We start from the raw sequence: 27,900 nt of genomic DNA on the forward strand, positions 1-27,900 counted from the left end.
GAAAGGGAGGGGGAGAGAGGGAGGGGGAGAGAGACAGAGAGGGAGGGGGAGAGAGACAGAGAGGGAGGGGGAGAGAGACAGGGAGGGGGAGAGAGGGAGGGGGAGAGAGACACAGAGGGAGGGGGAGAGAGACACAGAGGGAGGGGGAGAGAGACAGAGAGGGAGGGGGAGAGAGACAGAGAGGGAGGGGGGAGAGAGACAGAGAGGGAGGGGGGAGAGAGACAGAGAGGGAGGGGGAGAGAGACAGAGAGGGAGGGGGAGAGAGACAGAGAGGGAGGGGGGAGAGAGACAGAGAGGGAGGGGGGAGAGAGACAGAGAGGGAGGGGGAGAGAGACAGAGAGGGAGGGGGAGAGAGACAGAGGGAGGGGGAGAGAGACAGAGAGGGAGGGGGAGAGAGACAGAGAGGGAGGGGGGAGAGAGACAGAGAGGGAGGGGGGAGAGAGACAGAGAGGGAGGGGGGAGAGAGACAGAGAGGGAGGGGGAGAGAGACAGAGAGGGAGGGGGAGAGAGACAGAGAGGGAGGGGGGAGAGAGACAGAGGGAGGGGGAGAGAGACAGAGAGGGAGGGGGGAGAGAGACAGAGAGGGAGGGGGGGAGAGAGACAGAGAGGGAGGGGGGAGAGAGACAGAGAGGGAGGGGGGAGAGAGACAGAGGGAGGGGGGAGAGAGACAGAGAGGGAGGGGGGAGAGAGACAGAGAGGGAGGGGGGAGAGAGACAGAGAGGGAGGGGGGAGAGAGACAGAGAGGGAGGGGGGAGAGAGAGGAGAGGGAGGGGGGAGAGAGACACAGAGGGAGGGGGAGAGAGACACAGAGGGAGGGGGAGAGAGACACAGAGGGAGGGGGAGAGAGACACAGAGGGAGGGGGAGAGAGACACAGAGGGAGGGGGAGAGAGACACAGAGGGAGGGGGAGAGAGACAGAGAGGGAGGGGGAGAGAGACAGAAAGGGAGGGGGCGAGAGACAGAGAGGGAGGGGGAGAGAGACAGAAAGGGAGGGGGGGGGAGAGAGACAGAGAGGGAGGGGGAGAGAGACAGAAAGGGAGGGGGAGAGAGAGACCGATCACGCGAGGCTGGTTTCTGGGCATGCTCAGTAGAGCAAGCAGGATCCTGTCTATCAGCATGCCAGCGTTCACATGCGTTTGTGTGCAGTATAGTCAGGATCCAGCAATTTGCAGTATTTGGACGCAGCTCGCTGGATCCTCACTATAACGCACGCAAACGCAGGTGAACGCATGTTGACGCGAGTCCATTGCAAATGCATTGAAATGAAAATGCATTTGCACTGGATCCGTTTTTGCGTTAAACGTTCAGGACGCATGTTAAAAAGACGTAGTGTGAAAGCCGCTAAATCTGCTCATGAAGCGTCCAAAAAATAAAATATAAATTGGAAACTCATCAATTCTCTGCAGAAACGATCATACATTAGATACATATGAAGTATTAAATAATATGGACACTTTTTGGGTCTTTTTTTTTCTTCAATGCTGACAATATTGCCTTTAGCTTGCTTTCATTAACTGTTTTGCACCTTTGCCTTTTGTAAGCGCTTTGTTTGCTTGCTTATTGCTGGCTGCATGATGAGTTAGCTGAGAATATTCAGCGAGCTTCCACTGACTGGGCGTTTGTAACTGCTTTAGCTTCTCTCATGCTAATTTATGTCCTCAATGTTCAGCTCAACCTTTCATAAATTAGCAAAGAGAAAAATACAGATAAGTAATACAAGGAATTAATTCACTGATGGATTCTCAGTTAACTCCTTGTGCAGTCAGTAATGTGCAAGGACACAACTCCTTCACCCAGAAGGTGTCCATTTTCCTTGCATTGTGGCACCGCATCCCCCGGCTGTGAAACGCTCCGTCCAGGGCAGAGTTTTTCAGCTTTTCTGGTGTAAATCTACGTTATTAGTAATTTCAAGGACTCTGCAAAGACGATTTTTGACTATTTATTGTTGCAGGAGCCCCGAGGTCGCCTTTTTGTGTAGCCCTGAGGGCACAAGTCTCTTAATTTTCTGCGCTGGTTACTTTTTGCTTGCACAGGACGGACGTCTCTGCCGGGGAGGGCTGCGCTCTTCCGGCCTCGGCTCTGGAGTCCTCCGCATGGTTCAGCTCGTACGCGTCCTTGTGCACAGTCCTCCTGCAGCGTATACAGCCCAGACAGGAGTCCTTGCACCTCACAAAGTCCTTGTAAGTGCTCTCGCTGGCAAAGCAGTAGAGCGCCGGGTCGGCCACGCAGTTGAAGCTGGTGAGCAGCAGCGAGAAGTGATAGACGTTAAAGACTTTCGAAGCGAATGAACAGTTCATCTCGAACAAGCTCCGGATCACCATCAGTATGTGATAGGGACCGAAGCAGACCAGGAAGATCAGCACCGTGCTGAGGACCAGCTGCCGGATCTGGAGCTTCGTCTTCATCTGCGTACCTTGACTTTTCCGAATGACCCTGAAAATCCGACAGTAGGAAAATAACAAGAGAACGATCGGGAACAAGAAGCCGGCGAAGAAGCGGTAATAATTGATATTGTGCTCCCAACGTTTTATGGGATAATGTTCAAAGCAGATAATATGGCTTTCAGGATCCTTGCTGACCTCCCCGTGCTGGAAGAAGATATAACTAGTCATTAATTCCTTCAGCCAGATGACCGCGCTGACCGCAAGAGCGGCTTTCACCGTCCGGAGCTTGTGGAAGCGGAAAGGGTGAACCAGGGCCAAGTATCGGTCCATGGAGATGCAGCACAAGAAGCCGATGCTGATGTAGATGTTCTCGTACAGGAGGACGCCGCAGATCTTACACATCAGCTCGTTGTACGTCCAGTTGTCATGTTGGAGGACATATTGAAGCCAGAAGGGCAAGGAGAAGATGTACAGGAGGTCCGCCAGGGTGAGATTCACCAGGTATATGCCCAGCTCATTCTTGGCTTTGATTTGGAGATAGCCATAGTACAAGGACAAGCAGTTTGCCGGGAGACCGATGACGAACACGGCGACGTACACCACCGGGAAGAGGGTCTGATGTATGGTGTGATCGATGGAGCAAAACGTGGCATTGCCCTCGTCTTCAGTCCCATTCTCCATGTCACTGTGTCCTCGTCACATCAGCATCGTCATCCCCGGGAGTCTCTGTGAGGAACATAATCACATCGGGCATGAGTAAGGAAATACCGGGGTACCCCAAGAGCAAAAAACTCACAAACCCGAGTTATCTTTCCTTTACTGTACATAATGAATATACGTATCACATATAGGTTTGGTTGAGATTCAGGCCCCTTTAATATATATTCATCACTCGGAGCCCCACCAATCCTGAGAGTGGGATTTTTTTGGGTGAAATTGTTTGCCAAGTTGCATTAAGTTGTACAGACTATTTTTGTGAAGTTTTTTGTTTTTTTAAAGTATTAGTATTATTACTTTTTTTTCATGAGATCTCGTTCTTTTTGCAGCTATAGATTTTTTGGGTAACATTTTCAAGCAATATATACATTTCTTTAATAAAGATAAATACATTAATATTTGAGGAGAAAAATATATATAAATTAACTTATTCACATAAAGGGTTTGTCTCTTTTAAAATGTAATTTTACCATAGAGTTGCAGAGGTTTAAAATGACAAAATGCAGGTGTCACTCGCCCTCCCCAGGTCCTGCGCTGCCTCTGTGCCACCGCTTCGGGCTTTGTTGATGGGCTGCAGCGGTTGCAAGTGCTGGAAACATGAGGTCACCTCTGCAGATAATCAGCAAAGGTAAGGGTAGTAGTTCTATTAGACCTTTGTAACCCTGTGGCACAATTACGCTTTTAAAAGGACAACCTCTCTATTTCATAATTTTTGACCTTTTGCAACATTGTATTCAATATATATATATATATATATATATATATATATACACATATATACATATACATACATATTATTTTATAAAGGAGCAACGGGGGAAAAAAATGCAGGAAGTGTAAACTTACATCCAGCTCTGTGATATTTGTCCAGATTTTTAAAAGCAGCATAAAAAAAGAAATATACATAACGTGAGCGCAGTATATTCCTGCGTAGCATACGTACCGTGGATTTTCAGGATTAATATTCCATAGCATCTGCTTTGTACAAGATTTTAAGAAATATCAGGCACACGGAGGAACAAATACCGTAGCCTAACATCCCCGGCGCTGCAGAAATCCACAGTACACCAGTGGTTAGATGTGCAGGATACCGGCTGTATTCTTGCAATGATATCCAGACGCAGACATGGCCAGTAAAGGGTTAGTTGTGACTGCAGAAAAAGTTGTCACCTAATGAATAAGGCGGCTTTCACACTACGTTTTTTTAGCATGCGTCATGAATGGTTTTTTGCTGTAAAAGTGGATCCTGTTTTTACAAAGAAAAACGTATGGGTTATTTTGCAGGATCCTGTTACTTGAAATTTATGGGCGGCCATTGAAGTCATGTGATCAGGAGTGAGGGGACCTGAATGTGATAGACTGGGAGCCGGCATCTGACAGCTGCTTACGCTGGTAACCAAGGTAAACATCGGGTAACTAAGCGAAGTGCTTTGCTTGGATACCCGATATTTACCTTGGTTATGAGTGTCCGCAGCTGCTAGAAGCCGGGCTGCCTGCTCCCGTAACCAAGGTAAACATCGGGTAACTAAGTGAAGCGCTTTGCTTGGTTACCAGATATTTACCTTGGTTACGAGCATCTGCCGCTCTCAGGCAGGGGAGAGAGAGAGGGGGGGGGGGAGAGAGGGAGGGGGAGAGAGGGACTGATCACGCCAGGCTGGTTTCTGGGCATGCTCAGTAGAGCAAGCAGGATCCTGTCTATCAGCATGCCAGCGTTCACATGTGTTTGCATGCCGTTTAGTCAGGATTCAGCAATTTGCAGTATTTGGACGCAGCTAAAAAACGCTACAAGTAGCATTTTTGAAAAAAGTTAAAAAATTGCAAGTCGCTGGATCCTCACTATAACGCACGCAAACGCATGGGAACGCATGCTGACGCGAGTCCATTGCAAATGCATTGAAATGAAAACGCATTTGCACTGGATCCGTTTTTGCGTTTACAAAAACGTAGTGTGAAAGCCGCCTAAGTAAAATAATCAAGCAAATATGATCAGGGCCCGAGCTTTGCAGACCGAGGAGTTGATCACAATGAAAGTCCTCCTTTGATGGAAGCTCATAAATATATAATATATACCGTATACTCCTGACTGGTCCCTTCACTACATGCACTTGTATGGAGGACAGGCGCCCTTTGGCTCTGATCCTTTAACAGAAAGCGGTGGCAGCTTCTACCTATACTGATACCGCACACGTACATTACTATCATGTATCTTATTGCTTTTGCACCAGCACAATATCCAGCAGGTTCTTCACTCACCTACAGTTTCTTCTCCAGTCTCTGTCACCACTGGGGGTGCGATAAGACTTTACAGCAGATCTTTTTGCAGCAGATCCTTTTACAGCAGATCCTTTTGCAGCAGACCCTTTTGCAGCAGACCCTTTTGCAGCAGACCCTTTTGCAGCAGACCCTTTTGCAGCAGACCCTTTTTGCAACAGACCCTTTTTGCAGCAGACCCTTTTTGCAGCAGATCCTTTTGCAGCAGACCCTTTTTGCAGCAGACCCTTTTTGCAGCAGACCCTTTTTGCAGCAGACCCTTTTTGCAGCAGACCCTTTTTGCAGCAGACCCTTTTTGCAGCAGACCCTTTTTGCAGCAGACCCTTTTTGCAGCAGACCCTTTTTGCAGCAGACCCTTTTTGCAGCAGATCCTTTTGCAGCAGATCCTTTTGCAGCAGATCCTTTTGCAGCAGATCCTTTTGCAGCACACCCTTTTGCAGCAGATCCTTTTGCAGCAGACCCTTTTGCAGCAGACCCTTTTGCAGCAGACCCTTTTGCAGCAGACCCTTTTGCAGCAGACCCTTTTGCAGCAGACCCTTTTGCAGCAGACCCTTTTGCAGCAGACCTGCGTGCACCCAGCTGCCCTCACACACGATTCCTGTTATAAACCAACAAGTTCCTCTCTCACTATTCACGTCGTGGTTTTACTTGTGATTCACATTTGTTACACGCTTCCTGCCCTTATTTACAGCGGTCTCCTCCCGCATTGGCCGCTCATAATAAAATGACACATATCCTCTGCAGAAGCAAATCTCTGCGCTTTCTCTCTAGTTACTGGGATATAGATGGGATCGGGTGTAAGAATCTTTTCTGGGTGATCCTATTCTCATGACACTGGGCTGCTCCTTCCATAGAGTAGAATTAGATTTGCATCAAATTGCAAATTTCTGGCTCAAATCCTTTGGCAATATTGTCTCTGCATCACTTATGGAAGCCTTTGTGCAACACCTCAAAGCAATTAGCTGAGGTGTATGTACATGACAAATAACATTAGTGAATAATAAAAAGGAGCTGCAGCAGCATGGAGGACGATAGACAGCAGTGCTGAGCCGAGGAGCTGTGAAACCTGCAATGGGGTGAGATAAAGCATTTACCAGAAAGCAGCTGCATAAAGGACAATATACAGCAGCACTGAGCAGTGTCACTGTGAATCCAGCACCAAGGGAGATGAAACACTTACTAGAAAGCAGCAGCACAGAGGACATTATACATCTGTACTGAGCAGTGTCACTGTGAATCCAGCACCAAGAGAGATGAAACACTTACTAGAAAGCAGCAGCACAGAGGAAATTATACATCTGTACTGAGCAGTGTCACTGTGAATCCAGCATCAAGGGAGATGAAACACGTAAGGCCCCGTCACACACAGAGATAAATCTTTGGCAGATCTGTGGTTGCAGTGAAATCATGGACATATTGTTCTATTTGTACACAGCCACAAACCTGGCACTGATTGTCCACAATTTCACTGCAACCACAGATCTGCCGCAGATTTATCTCTGTGTGTGACAGGGCCTTTACTAGAAAGCAGCAATATGGGGGAAATTATACATCTGCACTGAGCAGTGTAACTGTGAAACCAGCACCAAGGGACATAAAACACTTACTAGAAAGCAGCATGGAGGAAATTATACAGAAGCACTGAGCAGTGTAGCTGTGAATCCACCACCAAGCGAGATGAAACACTTACTAGAAAGCAGCAATATGGGGAAATTATACATCTGTACTGAGCAGTGGAGCTGTGAATCCAGCACCAAGGGAGATAAAACACTGGAAAGCAGCAGCACAGGGGATATTACACAGCAATACTAAAGAGTATAGCTGTGAATCCAGCTTGAGGTGAGATGAACACTTACTAGTAACAACAGCAGCAACCATTTCACCTTTCTAGATACGCACATATGTAAACTGTGCAGAGGGAGCCGTCTCCTCCCGCGCTGCCTGCATGGTCTGTGATATCAGTGCAGGTAATGTGCATCCACTGCTTGTATACAGGCGTTCTGTATACGGACAGTGTGTGCTCCTCCTGAGAACCCGCGCCCCAGAGTCCTGTAAACCTGCTCACAATTTACAGCCACGGAGCGCAGTGAACCTCGCCTTAGCTTTTATGGGTTTCTGATATCGCGGTCTCGCCTGCCCTCAGGAATGTGCTTTCTCCCACCTCGCACTAATCCAAAAATTCACAGATTTAGCCAAATTGATAAACTAAGCTAAAAAAAACGTTACGCAAAGTCAGGATGAATGAGCACTCCTATGCTGGATGTAAAGGGTTAACACTAAACCGTCCCCACTATTGACGGGCGATATTACTGTAGTACACCAATGACCTCTGTAGAGATCTGCAGAACATTGCAACATCCTGTCTACCTTCATACAGATACACCTTAATGTACTCTGCAGATTATTGCCCCACTTACAGCATGTCATAAAAGTGAGTACACCCCTGACATTTGTCTAAATATTTTATTATATATTCTTGTGGGACAACACTGAATCTCTGACCCTGTGATACAATGTGCAGTGTCAGTGCGCAGCGTGTATAGAATGTGCAGTGTCAGTGTGCAGCTTGTATACAATGTGTAGTGTCAGTGTGCAGCTTGTATACAATGTACAGTCAGTGGGCAGCTTGTATACAATGTGCAGTGTCAGTGCGCAGCTTGTATACAATGTGCAGTGTCAGTGCGCAGCGTGTATACAATGTGCAGTGTCAGTGTGCAGCTTGTATACAATGTACAGTCAGTGGGCAGCTTGTATGCAATGTGCAGTGTCAGTGCGCAGCTTGTATACAATGTGTAGTGTCAGTGCGCAGCTTGTATAACAGTGTAAATAACTCACCACAGCCATTAATGTCTAAACCGCTGGCAACAAATGTGAGTACACCCCTGAGTGATAATGGCCACATTGTGCCCTTGGTGTCTATATTTTATGTGGCCGCCATTATTTTCCAGCACGGCCTTCCCTCTCTTGGGCCTGGAGGTCACTAGATCTTCACAGGAGCCACTGGATCATCTTCATCCTCCATGACGACATCCCGGAGCTGGTGGATGTTACAGACCTTGTGCTCCTCCACCTTCTGTTTAATGAGGCCCCACAGATGCTCCATAGGATTTAGGTCTGGAGATGCTCGGCCGGTCCAGCACCTTCACCCTCAGGCAGTGGGGGTCTTGGAGGTATTTGGGGTCGTTATGTTAGAATATGAAGGGAGGGGATCCTGCTCTGCTTCAGTGTTACAGGACATGTTGGCATTCATGGTTCCCTCAATGACCTGTAGTACACAGCCGGAAGCACTCATGCAGCCCCAAACCATGACCTTCCACCATGCCTGACTGTAGGCAGGACACACTTGTCTTTGTCCTCCTCACCTGCTGCCACCACATGCTGATACCATCTGATCCAAATAAGATTATCTCGGTCTCATCAGACCACAGGATGGTTCTATTAATCCATGTCCTTAGTCTGCTTGTCTTCAGCAAACTATGGCTTTCTTGTGCATCATCTTTAGAAGAGGCATCCTTCTGGGACGACAGCCATGCAGAGCAATGTGATGCAGTGTGCGACATATGGTCTGAGCACTGATAGGCAGATCTCCTACCCCTGTAACCTCTGCAGTGTGCGGCGTATGGTCTGAGCACTGACAGGCAGACTACCTGCCCTCCATTCACACCTGAGACCTTGTAACACTAATGAGTCACATAACACCGGGAATGAAAATGACTAATTGGACACATTTGGCCATTGTCACTTAGGGGTGTACTCACTTTTGTTGCCAGCTGTTTAGACATTACTGGCTGTGATGACTTATTTAAACTGTTATACAAGCTGCGCACTGACACTGCACATTATATACAAGCTGCGCACTGACACTGCACATTGTATACAAGCTGCGCACTGACACTGCACATTGTATACAAGCTGCGCACTGACACTGCACATTGTATACAAGCTGCGCAGTGACACTGCACATTGTATACAAGCTGCGCACTGACACTGCACATTGTATACAAGCTGCACACTGACACTGCACATTGTATACAAGCTGCGCACTGACACTGCACATTGTATACAAGCTGCGCACTGACACTGCACATTGTATACAAGCTGCGCACTGACACTGCACATTGTATACAAGCTGCGCACTGACACTGCACATTGAATACAAGCTGCGCACTGACACTGCACATTGTATACAAGCTGCGCACTGACACTGCACAGTGTATACAAGCTGCGCACTGACACTGCACAGTGTATACAAGCTGCGCACTGACACTGCACAGTGTATACAAGCTGCGCACTGACACTGCACATTGTATACAAGCTGCGCACTGACACTGCACATTGTATACAAGCTGCGCACTGACACTGCACATTGTATACAAGCTGCGCACTGACACTGCACATTGTATACAAGCTGCGCACTGACACTGCACATTGTATGTATACAACCTGCGCACTGACACTGCACATTGTATGTATACAAGCTGCGCACTGACACTGCACATTGTATACAAGCTGCGCACTGACACTGCACATTGTATACAAGCTGCGCACTGACACTGCACATTGTATACAAGCTGCGCACTGACACTGCACATTGTATACAAGCTGCGCACTGACACTGCACATTGTATACAAGCTGCGCACTGACACTGCACATTGTATACAAGCTGCGCACTGACACTGCACATTGTATACAAGCTGCGCACTGACACTGCACATTGTATACAAGCTGCGCACTGACACTGCACATTGTATACAAGCTGCGCACTGACACTGCACATTGTATGTATACAAGCTGCGCACTGACACTGCACATTGTATGTATACAAGCTGCGCACTGACACTGCACATTGTATGTATACAAGCTGCGCACTGACACTGCACATTGTATGTATACAAGCTGCGCACTGACACTGCACATTGTATGTATACAAGCTGCGCACTGACACTGCACATTGTATGTATACAAGCTGCGCACTGACACTGCACATTGTATGTATACAAGCTGCGCACTGACACTGCACATTGTATGTATACAAGCTGCGCACTGACACTGCACATTGTATGTATACAAGCTGCGCACTGACACTGCACATTGTATGTATACAAGCTGCGCACTGACACTGCACATTGTATGTATACAAGCTGCGCACTGACACTGCACATTGTATGTATACAAGCTGCGCACTGACACTGCACATTGTATGTATACAAGCTGCGCACTGACACTGTACATTCTATATAAGCTGCGCACTGACACTGCACAGGGTCAGGTCTGCAGCGCTGTCCCAGGAGAAGATATAATAAAATATTTACAGAAATGTGATGGCGCCTCAGTTATGAGATACTGTGCCTCCAGAGATCTGCAGATCATTGCTCCGCTCCCTGTGCCTCCAGAGATCTGCAGATCATTGCTCCGCTCCCTGTGCCTCCAGAGATCTGCAGATCATTGCTCCGCTCCCTGTGCCTCCAGAGATCTGCAGATCATTGCTCCGCTCCCTGTGCCTCCAGAGATCTGCAGATCATTGCTCCGCTCCCTGTGCCCCTCAGTTTATTATTTAGGAGGACAGATGCATGAATCTTTGGTGTTACACCCTGGGCTCCTCATAGATGTGAGTGCAGACGGTGACGGCTCTCGCAGACCCGAGTCTCCGCACAATCCATTTTTTACGTGACTTTCTGGTAACATTTATGTGTTTCCTGCTGGAGAAAAAACACTTTTCTGAAAGGAAAATGATCGAATCGCAGAGGATCAGTAAAAAGCCCGATAAGTAATAGGGTCTGGATAAGGGGTATAGGGGTCTGGAGGAGGGGATGTAGGGGTCTGGATGAGGAGAGATAGGGGTCTGGAGGAGGGGATGTAGGGGTCTGGAGGAGGGGATATAGGGGTCTGGATGAGAGGATATAGGGGTATGAATGAGGGGATATAGGGGTCTGGATGAGAGGATATAGGAGTCTGGAGGAGGGGATATAAGGGTCTGATTAAGGGGATATAGGGGTCTGGAGGAGGGGATGTAGGGGTCTGGAGGAGGGGATATAGGGGTCTGGATGAGAGGATATAGGGGTATGAATGAGGGGATATAGGGGTCTGGATGAGAGGATATAGGAGTCTGGAGGAGGAGATATAAGGGTCTGATTAAGGGGATATAGGGGTCTGGAGGAGGGGAATATAGGGGTCTGGATGGGGGGATGTAGGGGTCTGGATGAGGGGATATAGGGGACTGGATGAGGAAATATAGGAGTCTGGATGAGGGGATGTAGGGCTCTGGATGAGGAGATATAGGGGTCTGGAGGAGGAGATATAGGGGTCTGGAGGAGGGGATATAGGGGTCTGGATGAGAGGATATAGGGGTATGAATGAGGGGATATAGGGGTCTGGATGAGAGGATATAGGGGTCTGGAGGAGGGGATATAGGGGACTGGATAAGGGGATATAGGGGTCTGGATGAGGGGATATAGGGGTCCAGATGAGGGGATATAGGAGTCTGGAGAAGGGGATATAGGGGTCTGATTGAGGGGATATAGGGGTCTGGAGGAGGGGATATAGGGGTCTGGATGAGAGGATATAGGGGTATGGATGAGGGGATGTAGGGGTCTAGATGAGGGGATATAGGAGTCTGGAGGAGGGGATATAAGGGTCTGATTAAGGGGATATAGGGGTCTGGAGGAGGGGAATATAGGGGTCTGGATGAGGGGATGTAGGGCTCTGGATGAGGGGATATAGGGGTCTGGATGAGGGGATATAGGGGTCTGGATGAGGGGATATAGGGGTCCAGATGAGGGGATATAGGGGTCTGGAGGAGGGGATATAGGGGTCTGATTGAGGGGATATAGGGGTCTGGAGGAGGGGAATATAGGGGTCTGGAGGAGGGGATATAGGGGTCCGGATGAGGGGATATAGGGGTCCAGATGAGGGGATATAGGAGTCTGGAGAAGGGGATATAGGGGTCTGATTGAGGGGATATAGGGGTCTGGAGGAGGGGATATAGGGGTCTGGAGGAGGGGATATAGGGGTCTGGATGAGGGGATATAGGGGTCCAGATGAGGGGATATAGGAGTCTGGAGAAGGGGATATAGGGGTCTGATTGAGGGGATATAGGGGTCCAGATGAGGGGATATAGGGGTCTGGAGGAGGGGATATAGGGGTCTGGAGGAGGGGATATAGGGGTCTGATTGAGGGGATATAGGGGTCTGGAGGAGGGGAATATAGGGGTCTGGAGGAGGGGAATATAGGGGTCTGGATGAGGGGATGTAGGGCTCTGGATGAGGGGATATAGGGGTCCGGATGAGGGGATATAGGGGTCCAGATGAGGGGATATAGGAGTCTGGAGAAGGGGATATAGGGGTCTGATTGAGGGGATATAGGGGTCTGGAGGAGGGGATATAGGGGTCTGGAGGAGGGGATATAGGGGTCTGGAGGAGGGGAATATAGGGGTCTGGAGGAGGGGAATATAGGGGTCTGGAGGAGGGGAATATAGGGGTCTGGAGGAGGGGATGTAGGGGTCTGGAGGAGGGGATGTAGGGGTCTGGATGAGGGGATGTAGGGGTCTGGATGAGGGGATGTAGGGGTCTGGATGAGGGGATATAGGGGTCTAGATGAGGGGATATAGGGGTCTGGAGAAGGGGATATAGGGGTCTGGAGGAGGGGATATAGGGGTCTAGATGAGGGGATATAGGAGTCTGGAGATGGGGATATAGGGGTCTGATTGAGGGGATATAGGGGTCTGGAGGAGGGGATATAGGAGTCTGGAGAAGGGGATATAGGGGTCTGGAGGAGGGGATATAGGAGTCTGGAGAAGGGGATATAGGGGTCTGGAGGAGGGGATATAGGGGTCTGGAGGAGGGGATATAGGGGTCTGAAGGAGGGGATATAGGGGTCTGATTAAGGGGATATAGGGGTCTGGAGGAGGGGAATATAGGGGTCTGGATGAGGGGATGTAGGGCTCTGGATGAGGGGATATAGGGGTCTGGATGAGGGGATATAGGGGTCCAGATGAGGGGATATAGGAGTCTGGAGAAGGGGATATAGGGGTCTGATTGAGGGGATATAGGGGTCTGGAGGAGGGGATATAGGGGTCTGGAGGAGGGGATGTAGGGGTCTGGATGAGGGGATATAGGAGTCTGGAGAAGGGGATATAGGGGTCTAGATGAGGGGATATAGGAGTCTGGAGATGGGGATATAGGGGTCTGATTGAGGGGATATAGGGGTCTGGAGGAGGGGATATAGGAGTCTGGAGAAGGGGATATAGGGGTCTGATTGAGGGTATATAGGGGTCTGGAGGAGGGGATATAGGAGTCTGGAGAAGGGGATATAGGGGTCTGGAGGAGAGGATATAGGGGTCTGGAAGAGGGGATATAGGGGTCTGGAGGAGGGGATATAGGGGTCTGATTGAGGGGATATAGGGGTCTGATTGAGGGGATGTAGGGGTCTGGAGGAGGGGAATATAGGTGTCTGGAGGAGGGGAATATAGGTGTCTGGAGGAGGGGATATAGGGGTCTGGAGGAGGGGATATAGGGGTCTGGAGGAGTGGATATAGGAGTCTGGAGGAGGGGCTATAGGGGACTGGAGGAGGGGATAGAGGCGTCTGCATGAGGGGCTATAGGGGACTGGATGAGGGGATATAGGGGTCTGGAGGAGGGGATGTAGGGGTCTGGAGGAGGGGATATAGGAGTCTGGAGAAGGGGATATAGGGGTCTGGAGGAGGGGATATAGGGGTCTGGAGGAGGGGATATAGGGGTCTGGAGGAGGGGATATAGGGGTCTGATTGAGGGGATATAGGGGTCTGATTGAGGGGATGTAGGGGTCTGATTGAGGGGATGTAGGGGTCTGGAGGAGGGGAATATAGGGGTCTGGAGGAGGGGAATATAGGGGTCTGGAGGAGGGGAATATAGGTGTCTGGAGGAGGGGATATAGTGGTCTGATTGAGGGGATATAGGGGTCTGGAGGAGTGGATATAGAAGTCTGGAGGATGGGCTATAGGGGACTGGAGGAGGGGATAGAGGCGTCTGCATGAGGGGCTATAGGGGACTGGATGAGGGGATATAGGGGTCTGGAGGAGGGGATGTAGGGGTCTGGAGGAGGGGATGTAGGGGTCTGGAGGAGGGGATGTAGGGGTCTGGAGGAGGGGGTGTAGGGGTCTGGAGGAGGGGGTGTAGGGGTCTGGAGGAGGGGGGTGTAGAGGTCTGGAGGAGGGGGGTGTAGGGGTCTGGATGAGGGGGGTGTAGGGGTCTGGAGGAGGGGGTGTAGGGGTCTGGAGGAGGGGGGTGTAGGGGTCTGGAGGAGGGGGGTGTAGGGGTCTGGAGGAGGGGGGTGTAGGGGTCTGGAGGAGGGGGGTGTAGGGGTCTGGAGGAGGGGGGTGTAGGGGTCTGGAGGAGGGGGGTGTAGGGGTCTGGAGGAGGGGGGTGTAGGGGTCTGGAGGAGGGGGGTGTAGGGGTCTGGAGGAGGGGGGTGTAGGGGTCTGGAGGAGGGGAATATAGGGGTCTGGAGGAGGGGTTCTAGGGGTCTGGAGGAGGGGTTCTAGGGGTCTGGAGGAAGGGATGTAGGGGTCTGGAGGAAAGGATGTAGGGGTCTGGAGGAGGGGTTGTAGGGGTCTGGAGGAGGGGATGTAGGGGTTCTGGATGAGGGGATGTAGGGGTCTGGAGGAGGGGATGTAGGGGAATATAGGGGTCTGGAGGAGGGGTTCTAGGGGTCTGGAGGAAGGGATGTAGGGGTCTGGAGGAGGGGATGTAGGGGTCTGGAGGAGGGGATGTAGGGGTCTGGAGGAGAGGATGTAGGGGTCTGGAGGAGGGGATGTAGGGGTCTGGAGGAGGGGATGTAGGGGTCTGGAGGAGGGGTTGTAGGGGTCTGGAGGAGGGGATGTAGGGGTTCTGGATGAGGGGATGTAGGGGTCTGGAGGAGGGGATGTAGGGGAATATAGGGGTCTGGAGGAGGGGTTCTAGGGGTCTGGAGGAAGGGATGTAGGGGTCTGGAGGAGGGGTTGTAGGGGTCTGGAGGAGGGGATGTAGGGGTTCTGGATGAGGGGATGTAGGGGTCTGGAGGAGGGGATGTAGGGGTCTGGAGGAGGGGTTGTAGGGGTCTGGAGGAGGGGTTGTAGGGGTCTGGAGGAGGGGATGTAGGGGTCTGGAGGAGGGGTTGTAGGGGTCTGGAGGAGGGGATATAGGAGTCTGGAGGAGGGGCTATAGGGGACTGGAGGAGGGGATAGAGGTGTCTGCATGAGGGGCTATAGGGGACTGGATGAGGGGATGTAGGGGTCTGGAGGAGGGGTTGTAGGGGTCTGGAGGAGGGGTTGTAGGGGTCTGGATGAGGGGATGTAGGGGTCTGGAGGAGGGGTTGTAGGGGTCTGGAGGAGGGGATGTAGGGATCTGGAGGAGGGGATGTAGGGATCTGGAGGAGGGGATGTAGGGGTCTGGAGGAGGGGATGTAGGGGTCTGGAGGAGGGGATGTAGGGGTCTGGAGGAGGAGGGGGATGTAGGGGTCTGGAGGAGGAGGGGGATGTAGGGGTCTGGAGGAGGAGGGGGATGTAGGGGTCTGGAGGAGGAGGGGGATGTAGGGGTCTGGAGGAGGAGGGGGATGTAGGGGTCTGGAGGAGGAGGGGGATGTAGGGGTCTGGAGGAGGAGGGGGATGTAGGGGTCTGGAGGAGGAGGGGGATGTAGGGGTCTGGAGGAGGAGGGGGATGTAGGGGTCTGGAGGAGGAGGGGGATGTAGGGGTCTGGAGGAGGAGGGGGATGTAGGGGTCTGGAGGAGGAGGGGGATGTAGGGGTCTGGAGGAGGAGGGGGATGTAGGGGTCTGGAGGAGGAGGGGGATGTAGGGGTCTGGAGGAGGAGGGGGATGTAGGGGTCTGGAGGAGGAGGGGGATGTAGGGGTCTGGAGGAGGAGGGGGGTGTAGGGGTCTGGAGGAGGGGATGTAGGGATCTGGAGGAGGGGATGTAGGGATCTGGAGGAGGGGATGTAGGGGTTCTGGAGGAGGGGATGTAGGGGTTCTGGGGGAGGGGATGTAGGGGTTCTGGGGGAGGGGATGTAGGGGTTCTGGGGGAGGGGATGTAGGGGTCTGGAGGAGGGGATGTAGGGATCTGGAGGAGGGGATGTAGGGGTCTGGAGGAGGGGATGTAGGGGTCTGGAGGAGGGGATGTAGGGGTCTGGAGGAGGGGATGTAGGGGTCTGGAGGAGGGGATGTAGGGGTCTGGAGGAGGGGATGTAGGGGTCTGGAGGAGGGGATGTAGGGGTCTGGAGGAGGAGGAGGGGGGTGTAGGGGTCTGGGGGAGGCATGATGGGCCGTATGAGCATTATTAGGGTACATTATGTGGCCTCCCCATTAGGACACGTCCAGATGCTATTGTTAGATCCATGTGGCCATTGTATGTAAATGCTGTGGAATTAATAGCGCTATATAAATGAATAAATATTATTATTATCCATATATATCTTATATGGGTCCTCACGTTTCTGGCTTTGGAGGACCCTCGTGTATCTGGTGTCCTGTCATCAGAATGAGACCAGGGAGAATGGCCGGCTTCCCGCTGTCACCTCTATGCAGACGTTATGTGTGGGGATGTCGGCTGCTGCACCGCTGCGACCAATCATCTCACCGCCAACACATATGGATGGAGAAGACTTTGTCCTGATGGCACAAGCCCTAAATGCTGTAGAGGGTCTCCTCCACCATGAGGTGGCGTCAGGGGAGGAAAGTGTGTGACATGCCGGAGAGCGACCCGGACACTATTCCATTAGCGCCATTTGTACTGATTTCAGGCCCTTGACGTCTCTATAGACAAGTCACCACTGAGCGGCTGTAGATGGCTCCTGTGAGCTCGGCCTCCCTCTTGGTTGTACAGGGGAACATGGAGGGGGATTCTCCAGGGGCTACAGCGGCACTTATTGCTTGTGCATTAATAAGACATTAGGACCAAACTCCTCATGATAACGACTTTCCAGCAGCGCAAGCGTCAACTAATCCACCGCTCGCACCCACCCCCACCCCCACCCCCACCCGACACAGTGATATCTTTCGGAGTACAGATAATGTAGTAGATGTCACCAGCAGTCCTATGTAACACCACAGATAACACAGTGATATCTCTGAGTACAGATAATGTAGTAGATGTCACCTGCAGTCCTATGTAACACCACAGATAACACAGTGATATCTCTCTGAGTACAGATAATGTAGTAGATGTCACCTGCAGTCCTATGTAACACCACAGATAACACAGTGATATCTCTGAGTACAGATAATGTAGTAGATGTCACCTGCAGTCCTATGTAACACCACAGATAACACAGTGATATCTCTGAGTACAGATAATGTAGTAGATGTCACCTGCAGTCCTATGTAACACCACAGATAACACAGTGATATCTCTGAGTACAGATAATGTAGTAGATGTCACCTGCAGTCCTATGTAACACCACAGATAACACAGTGATATCTCTCTGAGTACAGATAATGTAGTAGATGTCTCCTGCAGTCCTATGTAACTCCACAGATAACACAGTGATAGCTCTGAGTACAGATAATGTAGTAGATGTCTCCTGCAGTCCTATGTAACACCACAGATAACACAGTGATATCTCTGAGTACAGATAATGTAGTGATGTCACCTGCAGTCCTATGTAACACCACAGATAACACAGTGATATCTCTGAGTACAGATAATGTAGTAGATGTCACCTGCAGTCCTATGTAACACCACAGATAACACAGTGATATCTCTCTGAGTACAGATAATGTAGTAGATGTCACCTGCAGTCCTATGTAACACCACAGATAACAGTGATATCTCTGAGTACAGATAATGTAGTGATGTCACCTGCAGTCCTATGTAACACAACAGATAACACAGTGATATCTCTGAGTACAGATAATGTAGTAGATGTCACCTGCAGTCCTATGTAACACCACAGATAACACAGTGATATCTCTGAGTACAGATAATGTAGTAGATGTCACCTGCAGTCCTATGTAACACCACAGATAACACAGTGATATCTCTGAGTACAGATAATGTAGTGATGTCACCTGCAGTCCTATGTAACACCACAGATAACACAGTGATATCTCTGAGTACAGATAATGTAGTAGATGTCACCTGCAGTCCTATGTAACACCACAGATAACACAGTGATATCTCTCTGAGTACAGATAATGTAGTAGATGTCTCCTGCAGTCCTATGTAACTCCACAGATAACACAGTGATAGCTCTGAGTACAGATAATGTAGTAGATGTCACCTGCAGTCCTATGTAACACTACAGATAACACAGTGATATCTCTGAGTACAGATAATGTAGTAGATGTCACCTGCAGTCCTATGTAACACCACAGATAACACAGTGATATATCTGAGTACAGATAATGTAGTAGATGTCACCTGCAGTCCTATGTAACACCACAGATAACAGTGATATCTCTGAGTACAGATAATGTAGTAGATGTCACCTGCAGTCCTATGTAACACTACAGATAACACAGTGATATCTCTGAGTACAGATAATGTAGTAGATGTCACCTGCAGTCCTATGTAACACCACAGATAACACAGTGATATATCTGAGTACAGATAATGTAGTAGATGTCACCTGCAGTCCTATGTAACACCACAGATAACAGTGATATCTCTGAGTACAGATAATGTAGTAGATGTCACCTGCAGTCCTATGTAACACCACAGATAACACAGTGATATCTCTGAGTACAGATAATGTAGTAGATGTCACCTGCAGTCCTATGTAACACCACAGATAACACAGTGATTACTCTCTGAGTACAGATAATGTAGTAGATGTCACCTGCAGTCCTATGTAACACCACAGATAACACAGTGATTACTCTCTGAGTACAGATAATGTAGTAGATGTCACCCGCAGTCCTATGTAACACCACAGATAACACAGTGATATCTCTGAGTACAGATAATGTAGTAGATGTCAGCTGCAGTCCTATGTAACACTCTTCCTACCAAGAGCTCATGTATGCTCAGCTGTAAGGAGTGTGCATGCGTCTGCAGGGTCCACATTTGCTGGACAGCTATGTAATATGGGCAGCCTCAGCTTCGTTGCCTTCACCCTGTAGCCCTATATAAGCCCCCTCCCGTTTATGTCCATTCATCCTGTGTCCCCCTCTCCCCTGCGCTCTCCAGAATGAAGCTCATGCGGTGGATGATGGTGGTTGTAGTGATGTGTTCTCACCTCTGGCCGCAGACAGGAGCCCCTGGGATCTGGCTGTGGATGCCCGAGTATCTCCCTGCAGCTTTCCCCATCATCGTCTGCCCATTCCCCGTCCTCCCATCCCCTCCCTGTCCTCCTCCTCCAGACCCCTCCCCAGGTGTGAGACATGCTGGATCCATTCATTCTTCAGCTTCCTCCTATATCAGGCAGGAAAGTGTCAGCGAGCGGCGATTCTGTGATTGCGGCTTATTACACATAATCTGCAGTTTGGTAGATTTTTGGAACTTTGCGCAAAGTTTTCATTGTTGGAGCTACATGTAATAGACATCCCTGTATATACCACATTGCCTGTGCGGAGGACTGTACGCCTGGTGCGCGGCGCACGGAAAGGTTGCTGGGGTTTACTCAAGGCTTGGATTTCAGGATCTCATGCACACGCTTCACTGAGGGAAAACTGCTGGGTTTTTTTTTTTTTTTTAGAAATCTGCTTCATGTGAATTCTTAGGCTATGTGCGCACTTTGCTTTTTACCTGCTTTTTTGCTGCTTTTTCAACTGCAGCGTTTAATGCCAAAATGGTTGTGTTCTGCTTTTCAAGCAAAGTCTATGGGAATTTGGTTTTCTTGTCCGCACTATGCAGTTCAAACTGCAGCCTTTTTGTTGCAGAACTTTGGTCAAAAACTCAGCTTTGCAGTGCAAAACCCAAATGGCAAAAACAATTGTCATGTTTTTGTTTTTGCCATTTGGGTTTTGCACTGCAAAGCTGAGTTTTTGACCAAAGTTCTGCAACAAAAATCCTGCAGTTTGAACTGCAAAGTGCGGACAAGAAACCCAAATTCCCATAGACTTTGCTTGAAAAGCAGAACACAACCATTTTGGCATTAAACGCTGCAGTTGAAAAAGCAGCAAAAAAGCAGGTAAAAAGCAAAGTGCGCACATAGCCTAAAAGCAGTTTTGCAGCGTTCTCGCCCCATGGAAAGCAATGAAAGAGTGCGAAAGGACGAGAGAGTGCAAAAACACAAAAGAGCGAAAAAACACGAGAGACTGCGTGAGCGCTAAAACAAACATGAGAGAGCGCGAAAACATGAGAGAGGAGCGCTAAAACAGGAGAGAGAGTGCAACAACACAAGAGAGTGCGAAAACACGAGAGATGAGTGCAAAAACACGAGAGACTGCGTGAGCACGAAAACAAACACGAGAGAGCGTGAAAACACGAGAGATGAGTGCAAAAACACGAGAGACTGCGTGAGCGCGAAAACAAACACGAGAGTGCGAAAACATGAGAGAGGAGCGCTAAAATAGGAGAGAGAGTGCAACAACACGAGAGAGTGCGAAAACACGAGAGACTGCGTGAGCACAAAAACAAACACAAGAGAGCGCAAAAACACGAGAGATGAGTGTGAAAACAAAAGAATCTGTGAAAACCACGAGAGACTGCGTGAGCACAAAAACAAACACGAGAGAGCGCGAAAACATGAGCGATGAGTCCAAAAACACGAGAGACTGCAGGAGCACAAAAACAAACACGAGAGAATGCAAAAACACGAGAGAATGCGAAAACACGAGAGATGAGTGCAAAAACATGAGACTGCGTGAGCACAAAAACAAACACGAGAGAGCGCGAAAACATGAGCGATGAGTCCAAAAACACGAGAGACTGCAGGAGCACAAAAACAAACACGAGAGAATGCGAAAACACGAGAGAATGCGAAAACACGAGAGAATGCGAAAACATGAGAGATGAGTGCAAAAACATGAGACTGCGTGAGCACGAAAACAAACACGAGAGGGCGCCAAAACACGAGAGATGAGTGCAAAAACACGAGAGACTGCGTGAGCGCGAAAACAAACACGAGAGAGCTTGAAAACACGAGAGATGAGTGCAAAAACACGAAAGAGCGCAAAAACACGAGAGACTACGTGAGCACGAAAACAAACACGAGAGAGAGCAAAAACACGAGAGATGAGTGCGAAAACACAAGAGATGAGTGCGAAAACATGAGAGAGGAGCACTAAAACAGGAGAGAGAGTGCAACAACACGAGAGAGTGCGAAAACACGAGAGACTGCGTGAGCACCAAAACAAACACGAGAGAGCGCGAAAACACGAGAGATGAGTGCAAAAACATGAGCAATGAGTGCAAAAACACGAGAGACTGCAGGAGCACAAAAACAAACATGAGAGAGCATGAAAACACGAGAGATGAGTGCAAAAACACGAGAGATGAGTGCGAAAACATGAGTGATGAGTGCAAAAACAGGAAAGAACGCAAAAACACGAGAGACTGCATGAAAACACGAGAGATGAGCACAAAAACACGAGAGACTGCGTGAGCATAAAAACAAACACGAGAGAGCACGAAAACACGAGAGATGAGTGCAAAAACATGAGAGAGCGCGAAAACGCTAGGGAGGGCAAAAACAAGAGAGCGCGAAAACAGGAGAGCGCGAAAACTCGAGCGCAAAAACAGGGAAGACTGCGTAAGCGTGAAAACAAACATGAGAAAATGCGAAAACACGAGAGATGAGTGCGAAAACGCTAGAGAGTGCAAAAATAAGAGAGCGCAAAAACACAAAAGAGGAGCGCAAGAACACAATCAACTTTTTTTTCTGGTGAATGAAATTAACTTCATTAAACATACTGTGGAAAAAAATCACACAGTAATCTGCCCAAAAAACACAAGAAAAAAAAACAGCAAAACCTGATTTTTGTGCGCAGTTTCTTTATCAACATGAACAATGTGTGAACAAAGGCTTTTTTCCAAGTTGTGAGCATGAATGTTCGCCTTGTCCATCCTGTGCTCTGTGTAACTGCACCAGGATCTCCTCGCGGCATCGAGTTATCTTCCACTTATTGTGGTTTCCAAGCAGTGCAGCATCTGCTACTGACTGATCTAAGGTTCTCGTCACCAGTCTGGATGAGTTATTATTATTATAGCGCCATTTATTCCATGGCGCTTTACAAGTGAAAAGGGTATACATAAAAACAAGTACAATAATCATAAACATTGCAAAACAGACTGGTATAGGAGGAGAGAGGACCCTGCCCGCGAGCGCTCACAGTCTACAGGAGGAGGGAGGACCCTGCCCGCGAGGGCTCACAGTCTACAGGAGGAGAGAGGACCCTGCCCGCGAGGGCTCACAGTCTACAGGAGGAGAGAGGACCCTGCCCGCGAGGGCTCACAGTCTACAGGAGGAGGAGAGAGGACCCTGCCCGCGAGGGCTCACAGTCTACAGGAGGAGAGAGGACCCTGCCCGCGAGGGCTCACAGTCTACAGGAGGAGAGAGAGGACCCTGCCCGCGAGGGCTCACAGTCTACAGGAGGAGAGAGGACCCTGCCCGCGAGGGCTCACAGTCTACAGGAGGAGAGAGGACCCTGCCCGCGAGCGCTCACAGTCTACAGGAGGAGAGAGGACCCTGCCCGCGAGGGCTCACAGTCTACAGGAGGAGAGAGGACCCTGCCCGCGAGGGCTCACAGTCTACAGGGAATGGGTGATGGTACAATAGGTGAGGACAGAGCTGGTTACGCAGTGGTCTACTGGACTGAGGGTTATTGTAGGTTGTAGGCTTGTCGGAAGAGCTGGGTCTTCAGGTTCCTCTTGAAGCTTTCCACAGTAGAAAAGAGTCTGATATGTTGGGGTAGAGCGTTCCAGAGTATGGGGGAAGCTCTGGAGAAATCTTGTATGCAATTGTGGGAAGAGGGCAGAAGAGGAGATCTTGTGAGGATCTGAGGTTGCGTGCAGGTAGGTACCGGGAGACTAGGTCACAGATGTAAGGAGGGGACAGGTTGTGCATGGCTTTGTATGTCATGGTTAATGTTTTGATCTGGAGTCATTGGGCGATGGGAAGCCAGTGGAGGGATTGGCAGAGTGGCGAGGCTGGGGAGTAGCGAGGGGAGAGGTGGATTAATCAGGCCGCAGTTTAGGATAGATTGGAGGGGTTCAAGAGTGTTGGAAGGGAGGCCAGAGAGCAGGAGGTTACAGTAGTCCAGGCGGGAGATGATGAGGGCATGTACTAATGTTTTTGCCGATTCTTGGTCAAGGAATGTACGGATCCGGGAGATATTTTTGAGTTGTAGTCGGCATGAGGTGAAAAGAGCTTGAAAGTGCGGCCTGAAGGATAGAGCAGAGTCCAGGGTTACTCCAAGGCAACGAGCTTGTGAGACTGGAGAGAGTGAGCAACCATCAACCTTGATAGTTTGTTGGAGGAGATGAGTGAGGAGGAGGAAAGACAATGAACTCTGTTTTGTCCATGTTAAGTTTTAGGAATCGCGCAGAGAAGAAGGATGAAATAGCAGACAGACATTGTGGGATTCTGGTTAGTAGAGAGGTAATGTCAGGTCCAGAGAGGTAGATCTGTGTGTCATCGGCATAGAGATGATACTGGAAGCCGTGGGACGCTATGAGCTGTCCCAGGCCAAAGGTGTAGATGGAGAACAGCAGGGGTCCAAGAACTGAGCCTTGGGGGACACCGACAGATAGGGGGCGAGATGAGGAGGTGGTGTGAGAATGGGAGACGCTGAAAGTTCGGTCGGTTAGGTATGAGGAGATCCATGATAGGACCAAGTCTGTGATGCCCAGAGATGAGAGAATCTGTAGTAGGAGGGAATGGTCTACTGTGTCAAAGGCAGAGGACAGGTACAGGAGGAGGAGGAAAGAGTAGTGTAGAAGGCAGAGGACAGGTCCAGGAGGAGGAGGAAAGAGTAGTCTAGAAGGCAGAGGACAGGTCCTGGAAGAGGAGGACAGGTCCAGGAAGAGGAGGACAGAGTAGTGTAGAAGGTAGAGGACAGGTCCTGGAAGAGGAGGACAGAGTAGTGTAGAAGGCAGAGGACAGGTCCTGGAGGAGGACAGAGTAGTGTCGCTTGGCTTTGGTAGTTAGTAGGTCATTGGTGACTTTGGTTAGGGCAGTTTCAGTGGAGTGATGTGGTCGGAAGCCAGATTCTAACTGGTCTAAGAAGGAGCAGGAGGAGAGGTGAGAGGACAGTTGGAGATGGACATGCTGTTCCAGTAGTTTTGAGGCATAGGGGAGAAGGGATATAGGGCAGTAGTTAGACACAGAGGATGGGTCAAGGGAGGGCTTATTGAGGATGGGTGTGATGGAGGCATGTTTAAAGCATGAAGAGAATACACCAGTTGTTAGTGATAGATTGAAGAGATGGGTTATGGTCGGGATGAGGACTGCAGTGATGTTGGGGATGAGGTGGGACGGGAGCGGGTCAAGCGGACAGGTGATTAGGTGTGATCTTGAGAGTAGAGTGGAAAGATGATCTGTCATGGTGGAGAAGCTGGATTTGGAGGACGAGGGATGAGTAGCGATGAGGAGGGGCCGTGGTGATTGTGGGCCAAAGCTTGCTTGTGTGTTTATACTTTATGCCATCGGTTAATATCGGGAATAGTCAGATTCTGACTATTCATAGCCGGAGTATTTACCCTTAGGTACAGCATAGACACTGACACTGGAGGTACAGGATAATGACACTGGGGGTACAGGATAATGACACTGGGGGTACAGGATAATGACGCTGACACTGGGGGTACAGGATAATGACGCTGACACTGGGGGTACAGGATGACAATAGGGGTACATGATAATGACACTGGGGGTACAGGATAATGACGCTGACACTGGGGGTACAGGATAATGACACTGGGGGTACAGGATAATGACGCTGACACTGGGGGTACAGGATAATGACACTGGGGGTACAGGATAATGACGCTGACACTGGGGGTACAGGATAATGACGCTGACACTGGGGGTACAGGATAATGACACTGGGGGTACAGGATAATGACGCTGACACTGGGGGTACAGGATAATGACGCTGACACTGGGGGTACAGGATAATGACGCTGACACTGGGGGTACAGGATAATGACGCCGACACTGGGGGTACAGGATAATGACACTGGGGGTACAGGATGACAATAGGGGTACATGATAATGACACTGGGGGTACAGGATAATGACGCTGACACTGGGGGTACAGGATAATGACATTGACACTGGGGGTACAGGATAATGACACTGGGGGTACAGGATAATGACGCTGACACTGGGGGTACAGGATAATGACACTGGGGGTACAGGATAATGACACTGGGGGTACAGGATAATGACGCTGACACTGGGGGTACAGGATAATGACGCTGACACTGGGGGTACAGGATGACAATAGGGGTACAGGATAATGACGCTGACACTGGGGGTACAGGATAATGACACTGGGGGTACAGGATAATGACGCTGACACTGGGGGTACAGGATAATGACACTGGGGGTACAGGATAATGACGCTGACACTGGGGGTACAGGATAATGACGCTGACACTGGGGGTACAGGATAATGACACTGGGGGTACAGGATAATGACGCTGACACTGGGGGTACAGGATAATGACGCTGACACTGGGGGTACAGGATAATGACGCTGACACTGGGGGTACAGGATAATGACGCCGACACTGGGGGTACAGGATAATGACACTGGGGGTACAGGATGACAATAGGGGTACATGATAATGACGCTGACACTGGGGGTACAGGATAATGACATTGACACTGGGGGTACAGGATAATGACACTGGGGGTACAGGATAATGACGCTGACACTGGGGGTACAGGATAATGACACTGGGGGTACAGGATAATGACACTGGGGGTACAGGATAATGACGCTGACACTGGGGGTACAGGATAATGACACTGGGGGTACAGGATGACAATAGGGGTACATGATAATGACATTGGGGGTACAGGATAATGACGCTGACACTGGGGGTACAGGATAATGACACTGGGGGTACAGGATGACAATAGGGGTACATGATAATGACACTGGGAGTACAGGATAATGACGCTGACACTGGGGGTACAGGATAATGACGTTGACACTGGGGGTACAGGATAATGACACTGGGGGTACAGGATAATGACGCTGACACTGGGGGTACAGGATAATGACGCTGACACTGGGGGTACAGGATAATGACGTTGACACTGGGGGTACAGGATAATGACACTGGGGGTACAGGATAATGACGCTGACACTGGGGGTACAGGATAATGACACTGGGGGTACAGGATAATGACGCTGACACTGGGGGTACAGGATAATGACGCTGACACTGGGGGTACAGGATGACAATAGAGGTACATGATAATGACACTGGGGGTACAGGATAATGACGCTGACACTGGGGGTACAGGATAATGACACTGGGGGTACAGGATAATGACGCTGACACTGGGGGTACAGGATAATGACACTGGGGGTACAGGATAATGACGCTGACACTGGGGGTACAGGATAATGACGCTGACACTGGGGGTACAGGATAATGACACTGGGGGTACAGGATAATGACGCTGACACTGGGGGTACAGGATAATGACGTTGACACTGGGGGTACAGGATAATGACACTGGGGGTACAGGATAATGACGCTGACACTGGGGGTACAGGATAATGACACTGGGGGTACAGGATAATGACGCTGACACTGGGGGTACAGGATAATGACACTGGGGGTACAGGATAATGACGCTGACACTGGGGGTACAGGATAATGACACTGGGGGTACAGGATAATGACCCTGACACTGGGGGTACAGGATAATGACGCTGACACTGGGGGTACAGGATGACAATAGGGGTACATGATAATGACACTGGGGGTACAGGATAATGACGCTGACACTGGGGGTACAGGATAATGACGCTGACACTGGGGGTACAGGATAATGACACTGACACTGGGGGTACAGGATAATGACACTGGGGGTACAGGATAATGACGCTGACACTGGGGGTACAGGATAATGACGCTGACACTGGGGGTACAGGATAATGACACTCGGGGTGTATATAAGGTTTCTGTAAGAATTCTATTTTCCTGACCGCTCGATCACCAGGTGATAATGTCCCTGATCCCCCGTCAGTCATCAGCCGGCCTCGATGTAATGTGCATCCACCTTTTTATATAAAGATCTATTGTGTAAAGTTTGGCAGAAATCATTGTTTATGGAACACGCCCCGAATAAGAGCAGCTAGAATATACAGACAGCCCCAGGAAGTGCGACTGTTTATTCCGCCTGGAACGTCCCCCCATTATTGGCTTTTCTAGGATGCTGAATCACTGTGCAGAAATGTGGACATCAGGGAGGTTTCGGCCTCGGTCTCTAGACTCCCTCATCAGCCCACATCATTGAGGATTAGTTATACAATTCTTAAAGGGTTTTCCAAGAATAAGGTTTCACTACCCAGCATTCCCCAGACAACAAATGTTGTATTTTACATACATTAGGGCCTTGTAATGGCTGCTGTGGACAGAGTGGTTCTCACTCGGGGACGGTGATAGTTTGGCAGA

General features: G+C 49.8%; 2 protein-coding genes across 5 annotated transcripts in view; one reads left to right on the forward strand and one right to left on the reverse strand.

Moving 5' to 3' along the window:
* The window catches only part of DGLUCY (D-glutamate cyclase), a 102,403-nt gene that overhangs the window by 54,568 nt on the left and 19,935 nt on the right, over positions 1–27,900 (forward strand). The gene's annotated exons all lie outside the window — the stretch shown is intronic.
* GPR68 (G protein-coupled receptor 68) lies at positions 1,942–19,635 on the reverse strand. Its single transcript, XM_075330038.1, has 2 exons — positions 19,556–19,635; positions 1,942–3,109 (listed from the first exon to the last, which is right to left on the reverse strand). Exon 2 carries the CDS (start codon positions 3,062–3,064, stop codon positions 1,997–1,999), a length of 1,068 nt encoding a protein of 355 aa, XP_075186153.1. The 5' UTR covers positions 3,065–3,109; positions 19,556–19,635; the 3' UTR covers positions 1,942–1,996.

Source organism: Anomaloglossus baeobatrachus, chromosome 12 (assembly GCF_048569485.1).
Source record: "Anomaloglossus baeobatrachus isolate aAnoBae1 chromosome 12, aAnoBae1.hap1, whole genome shotgun sequence".
NCBI classification, from domain to species: domain Eukaryota; kingdom Metazoa; phylum Chordata; class Amphibia; order Anura; family Aromobatidae; genus Anomaloglossus; species Anomaloglossus baeobatrachus.

Bases quoted from the DNA above. Each gene is read 5' to 3' on its own strand.
- GPR68 (XM_075330038.1), bottom strand. From the start codon at position 3,064: ATGGAGAATGGGACTGAAGACGAGGGCAATGCCACGTTTTGCTCCATC.